General features: G+C 39.9%; 1 protein-coding gene across 1 annotated transcript in view; it reads left to right on the top strand.

Annotated features, from left to right (window-relative positions):
- Window positions 1-6,791: 6,791 nt before the first annotated feature.
- Window positions 6,792-7,610, top strand: part of cdh5 (cadherin 5) — an 18,527-nt gene continuing 17,708 nt past the window's right edge. Inside the window, exon 1 of the mRNA XM_058652140.1 lies at window positions 6,792-6,894. Within this exon, the coding sequence (XP_058508123.1) occupies window positions 6,792-6,894 (103 nt within the window). The remainder of the gene's footprint in view (window positions 6,895-7,610) is intronic.

Here is a 7,610-nt window from a genome sequence, read left to right on the forward strand (position 1 = left end):
CAACCATTAAAAAATAAAAAATTAAATACAGTACATTTATAAAATCACCCCAGGCTACTTTCCCAGTCACTCCAGGGTGAAACGCTCATGAATACCGGTCAAACTGTCACAGAGAAGGTACAGAAATAACCTGAAATGATGGTTATAACCCCTTTAAGGGCAGGCTGTCAGCTCCCGTCACTGTTCACATATGTTATGCCAATGATGTCCGACAGCTCAGTGTAGATTTGAATGCTGTAATTGAGCGCTGTTACCCCCCAGAGGCTGGACTGCCACTGCTGAAGACAGACAGTTGTGGCCATTAAGATGATACGGGATGATCTGTGGACAGAAAAAAAATTAACAGCAGGTTTTCCCCTGTCCTTTTTTGAAAAGCATTAAAAGCTTTTCATTTATTTTTTTTTTATTTTTTTTTATTGGTAAGTTAGTAGTTAAGTTGGTGTGGCTGATGACCCACATTAAATCTGAGTGTGATCATTGTGTAGCTGAAGACATTCCTGGTTACACAATTACAAGTTATTCTTTTACTAATTTGTCACATTCTGATCGTAATTACACAACCTGCTTTTTAAGAGATTTTTTTATGGGGGATCTTATTATTTAGGGTTATTCATATAATGTGTGGTGCTGTTATTTGTGCCAGTTGTCCTGGAAGTCTTTGTTATTTTGCCAAGTGTGAATTCAAGAACTGTATCTTGGCAGCGGCAGATTTTATCTGTGGATCTTGATCCATGGCTCTGAGGGACAGAGGTTATTCGATTTGGTTGTTATGTCGAAAGCCACTGATGCAACTAAACCCAGTGGTCTAATTCCTGGAGAGGAAACTGTCAGGGAAAATCCTTTGGGTGCCATCTGGGAGACTTTACCCTCCCACACACACACACACACACACACACACACAGACGATTAAAGCCATTCATTCATTCATTCAGATATATGTCTGTGGTTGACAGGCTGTCCAGCTGTGGTGTTGTTAGCTCAGCTAAAGTCGCTGATTACAGCTGACAAACCTGTATTCTCTATTTCACACAATATACCACACTTCACCTTGTGTTTAATACGTTTTAATTTTGTCTAGTATAAAACACTTTTCACATCCCACACCCCATTGGATGGTTGAACTGGGAGACACTATTGGCGTGTTTCTGCTGACTCGCCTCGGCACGGTTATTTTGTGTTTCCACTAGCAGCGTAACGTCGTCAGACTGCTGGCTTCTGATTGGTCAGAGTGCCGTCACAGGAAAAGACGTCTGACACAAGAATCTAGCCAAACAATGCCGAACTGTAGATGAGTGAAAAAGACTTAGCAATCCTAAAAACGTGGGTTAATCTCTAACAATTACTAGGGAAATGTCTAAAATCTCAATATTTAACAGAGGAGTCTGGCGTATTTAGCGACAGCACTGCTGATCGCGACCGGCGAGCCGCATCACAAACCCCTTCAGCCCAGTGTCAGACGGAGTCTGTGCTCCGGTCATGGAGGTATTGAACAAACATTTTTAATTAATCACTCATTTGTGTGTGTCACGTGTAAAACGAAGTCACGGCAGTGATGAATCTGTCGAGTAGGTACTATTTTGTAGTGGAAAACCAACCTAAACCGTTCTGTAACGAGGCGAGTCAAGGCGAGCTGGGACCGTAGGTGGAAACGGGGCTTATGTCCCCACTAAAAGATAACTGCAACAACATTCAGCAACATGAAACATCAATAATTTTAAGAGAATTTATTGAATGACTACCCTGAATGTCTTTGGACTTCACCCCCAAATGCATATGGTGTGTTAAGGGCTTTCAAAACCTATTTGAGAGTTTAAAGTCAATCTATTTACAAGAGCTAATCAGCACCTCATGTGTTTCTTAACAAAAACAGTTATTAAAACTATGTCGGTGGCTTATGTGCTCTCTAATGTTCCGTTCAATCATTTCATCATACTTAGTTTCAAAGATTTGGGTTCTTTAGAAATGTAATTATGTTGAGACTCCATAGTTGACGATAGATTGGGTTTGAGCGCTGAGTCAAATCCACTGAGGAAAACAGAATTACATTTTTTTCCATTTACTTCAAACTACAATCAATTTCTGGGAACAGAACGTGGCTCTCTGCCCTGAACTCCTCTCACCCTGACAGACTCACACGCTTTCGACAGATGACCCGAGGCAGTTTCTCAGTTTCTGAAAGTAGTTTGCGGGGTGACTGTGGGTCAGAGGTAGAGCCGGTCATCGACCAACATTCAGACCAGGGGTTCAATCTGCCGCTCCTCTATATGCCCATGTGTCCCCAATCAAGACAATTCAAATCAATTCAAGGTTGATTTTCTACACTTTCACCACAGGGAAATGTGTCCTGGGCAAAAGTGCTACAGTGGCTGCAGAACAATATGACAAAGACATAATAATAATAAGAAAAATAATATTTATAATTAAAATTTGTATCATATCAGCTTAAAAATGTCACGCCCAAGTTGCTCCTGGCAGCTGAATTTGTATGACAGAATAGCATATACTTTTAATTATAATAATAATAATAATAATAATGATAATAATAATAATAGATGAATGTGTGTGAATGGGTGTGAATTGATGAATGGCAAAATTTTAATAGAGCTCTATTAAATTACAGATTATTTTACCAAACTGCGTTGATATTGACAACCTTTTCATTGTGTTTCTTTTATTGGCAATCTTTCCTCTGAATGACTTGTATGAACAGCAGCCAATAGGAACACCCTTTCTCTCTGAACTGTTGTGTTATTGGTCAATTTGGAAACAGCGTAGAGGAGATGCAGAAGTCAAGTGATCACTCAACGTTATACTGAAAGGTTACTATGGTATTATTGATCTGTAATGCCCTCGCATTACAGAAACATATCCTCACCAGGAGTCATTCCAGGATGTGGTTAATAACATCCAAAATGTGTTGTCTACTGTACCTTTAAAACAAGCTGGTATCACCAAGAAACTTGGATTTGTCTGATTGTAAAAGAAAATACGGTTGACTAAAATGTGTGTGTGTGTGTGTGTGTGTTGGTGACAAGTGGCAGTTCTTGTCTTGCTGGCAGACAGATTGTTAGAAGCCGCTCTTTGATTAAACCTGTTTTAATCTCGACAGCACACCACACTATGCATCTGTCAAACATCAGAGATTTGAGGCAGTGGAATCACTTCCTGCAGTGCCACAAATACACAAACAAACAACCTATGAATTTAGGCCAAGTTGAGTTAAAAGTAAAGAAGTCAAACTGTGTCAAAGACGCCCTGCTGTGACTGGGTTTTATGTTGCAATTCAAAGACTGATGTTCCTCGCAGTGGGTGAGTGTGTTCATAAAGAAGTGTAAGCTATCATGGTCATGAGTTTGTTATACTTGAAGCTTTAAACGATACAGTGGTAAATTATGAATTATAAACCAAAATGGTTCTGTGGGAAGAATCATCATATTTATGTATGCTGGTTCTGCTTAGAGCAATGTAATGACAGCCATTATACAGGATACATTCTTATGCAGGAGAAGACATTTTTAGGTGGAGGTGGCACCTGAGAAAAGGTCATGTTACCATCAACATCATCAAAGATCATCCTCTTGGATAGCCTTGAAGGATAGGATGTCAAGTCATTCAATAAACGACAAAACATACTGAATTTACTTTGATGTTTTGTGCAAACCTAGATATTTGGTTGTTTGTCTATTCACCAGTTTAGGAATTATGGTCTGGGGACTGTCCATATTCACAGCAAACAGTGATGTAAGCTGTCTAGTTGTTACTGAAAGATTTTGCTTTAAACCAAAGTGTTGGACTGGATGAAGAACAGATCACCAGCCAGCACACCTATCATTCTTTGGCTTTTGCCAAAATCCAGATGGAGCTAAATCCACCATTTTATTTTCTGTCAGCTTATAAGTAGCAGTTGTTCCCCTGTGCAATTTCCTATAATTGTTTTGGCATGGGCGCCACTGTCGAGGATTGTTCTGCATGTGTCGCTGTTTGACCGTCACGTATACATACATTTTGTATTAGTTATATAGTCCAGTCATTCATATAAGTGAGGAAAAGACAGAGGACATGATGTATATTCAGACAATCACAGCTGAACCAAAGGGGAGACATATTTTTCAAACTTCACAGATTTTCATTGTGGAATCTTCACCGACCCTTCAGCGACTACCAGGATTATGAAGTCTTTGTTGACTTGTTTCTCTGCTTTAGCCTTTGGTACATTTAAAGTAGGTCAGACCTGTCTGCCAGTCACAAAACCTCCCAAAGAATGACAACTGTATCTCTGCGTCTGTCTGTTTCTGCTCCTCCATCACACTCCCTCACTCTGTTGCCTGTGGACAATGTACAGATGTAATTACAGATATTGCTGGGTGTCATTTTTTTTTCATCCTACCTCTGAAAGATGCAACTGATAATTTATTTATAAACTGTGTATAAGGCTTGAATGCGTGGTGCCTGTTTGAAATGAAATATTAGCAAGTCTACATCCTAAGACTATTTATCAGCATAAACAAAAGTGATGAAAAAAATGACATTTGCATCTTATTTTCTTGATAATCTGCAAAGAGTCCTGTCCCTTTACACATAATCACTTGCTTGATACTGACTTTAAAGGAACAGTAAAACATTTAAAAGGCAAGATTTCGACAGTTGAAGCCATGTTTATTAATGTGTTTGTCCTTCTCACCTTCTTATAAGGTGCTAAATCTCTTTTTAAGGTCAGGTTTCAAGAGAGTGATGGGAATGGAAAAAGAAGAGACGTGAAGAAGAGAAGGTGAGAAAAGGGAAAAAAACAGTCATGATAGACACGAGACAGAAATAGACTTTTAAAGAAGGAGGTGTGGTTTTCACCTTGAGAGGTTCAGCTCTGGAATTCAAGCTGAAAAATGAAGGAGTGAAGGAAGAGAGAGACACAGTCAGGCAGAAAAGAAAGAATAAGTGGACCGATGAGAGAGAGAGAGTTGGGGACGGGGACAGAAACTGAGACAGACATGTAGTCAGCAACTGAAGTGAATACCAGGAAGGGTGTTTCCTCCTGCCAATGATGAACACTCATTAACAGACCTCAGAAGACATTGTGTATATGCTTCCTGTTGCTGATAAAAGGGGAGGGGTAAGACGTTGGTCTGTGAAGGAGGAAATGCTGTTTTTGGGAGAATACCCTTATTTGTCATTGCAAAAAGACTCTAGGATGTTATTGTGTACATGTGAGTAAGCTGTTACGGTACAGGCCTTTTATTCACACAAGACAAGTCACAGCAGGAAAACGCTGGGTCCTAGTCTAGCGCATGCTGGTTCACTGTCATACTGGGACAGTCAAGCTGAACACAGCCACCAGTACTGCTCTCTCTGTGAAAGTGTCACAAAATGTTACTTTTTTCAGGTGTTTGTTTGAATGTGTTTGGCACAATAAAAACACAGAAGTTAAGGGTTGTAGATTCAGGGCCAGGCTGTCGAAAACACTCAAAAAGTGTTACTTGCTTCCATTTCATTTCACCTTGGTTGTGATGCAGTTGCATGTGTCAAGGCAGCACACGATGCCGCTGCCTATAAAATCAGTGCACACATGACGAGTCTTATATTATTTAACTAATTCTTTATTGAAAGTGAGTGCAAGTTCTGTCCAAGAATGATGTTGATCCATCAGTGTGCATTTTTAAATCCTGGCCCTTTTGCACATAGAGACATGGATGTGCATTATTGTGCAGTAGTTACATAGTACACAGTAACAACAAGGTTAGCAGCAAGTGAGATAGGAGGCAAAACAGAATCGCATTGGTATTAGATTTTAATTGTGGTTTGTTTGCTTTGGTTTATTACTAGTTTATAGGGACATAGATATGGGGCTCTCCATAGCCTTCTATAGAAGAGCCGACACTTCCTTCACTGTACATTTTTAATAAAGGATGGTACACTAATTAATTCCTGAAAGGCAACTAAAAAATTGAAAACACATGAGGAGAACAGCAAAACACAAACAAAAGGATGTGAACTAAAGGCCAAAAACCACTGTTGAGTCTTTGTTTGAGCTGATTTGTGGGGAGCTGTGTGAAGAGGTCAGGGTAGGTCGGCAAAATATGAGATTAGGCCATTAGAGAGGGAAGAATTTGTGCCCGTATAATCCCTTCATTATAATCTCTCTTTCTCCCTCTCTGCTGCTAATAGCTGGAAGACAATAAGATGCACTAATCTGTCGACTGGGACAGAATAGGACTGCACTGAGATATCTGCCGGAGTACAGAGCACATATAGACTAAAACGTTTTGAAGATTATTTTTCTGCCATTTCTGCTTTATTAGATAGAGCCTCGTGGGGACGATGGGGGAGACAGACAGACAGACATAAAGCTCAAGTTCACCAGAGTCATATGGTGTTTGTGTACTGAAACATCTTAAATGGTGCTAAACTTGTTGACAGGGAGGACAAACTGATGCAAGACATTGAAACAACTTGTAAATCAAACTCAAATCATACATAAAAAAGTGCCAGTTTGGTTTCAGTTTAAAGGTATTCCACCAAAAGTCCCACTTTTCGAATTCTTCCCTTACTGAGCACAGCTGGAACTGAGAGTGTAAATATTATGAATTGTTTGTGTGTTACATTACACACACCGCTTTAATGATGTAATGATTTTTAAGTTTTTAGGGCTGGTCACAAACATAGAAGTCAACTATACACAAACCATTTAGAGTAAAAGTTGATGTGCTTTTCAAGCAAGCAACTGTCAGTACACGGAACTGCAGCCAAGTAATGCAGAAGGTAGGACTAGAGAGAAAAAGCGGAGATATATGCAACACATGAGCGCAGAAGCAAAACTGACAGAAAACACAAGGAGCAGAGAAACTAAATACACAGGCGTGTGCTCATGGGACACAGGTGCATCTAATCAGGGCGGGGCAGGTAATCAGGCAGACAGGAAGTAAAGGTATCTGAGATGAGAGCTGACAGGAGCAACTACAAAATAAATCAACAATCTGCTAGAGCAGGGTGTGCTGCTACAGTTAAATAATTGTTCAAATTTAGTGAAAAGGCAAAAAACCCTGAGAAAAACAACTCATGCTTTGTCAAACATTTTGTCCTCATTTTTACTGATTTCAAGATAAACAGCGGAATTGTCCGTCTTATGAAGCAATCAGGCAGGAATGTGTGCTCGTGTTTTTGTTTAAACAACTGCGGTGCTGTCTGTTGCCAGGTGACGTTGCATAGCGTCACACTACAAGTTGATCCGCTTTGTTGTGTTTTTTTTCCCCCTGAATTGTTGGGGTGCTTGTTGTGCAAATGCAGCTGCCTTCAATAGACACAGAGGAGGGGGTTTGTGATTATAGGACAAAGCTCACACATCTTTCTCTTATTATCCTACTCACATTATGAACTTGTATCATCCACAAAGCCGTCACTTAGTCACACCCAAATTCTTTCTTTTTTGCACAGTTTGCTGGTTGTGCTTAAGGGAAAACAAAACCTATCAACAATTAAAATTGTCAGACAGTCCCTTTGTGACAAGTAGCCTTCCTCATGGTGTGTTTCTCTGTCTCAGTTTCTGCTCATTTCTTCTTACACCACCAGTAGGTCAGGACCTAAAATGGACCCAAAGTATGTTTAATACATCCCCATAC

The sequence above is a fragment of the Solea solea genome, chromosome 15 (assembly GCF_958295425.1).
Source record: "Solea solea chromosome 15, fSolSol10.1, whole genome shotgun sequence".
NCBI classification, from domain to species: domain Eukaryota; kingdom Metazoa; phylum Chordata; class Actinopteri; order Pleuronectiformes; family Soleidae; genus Solea; species Solea solea.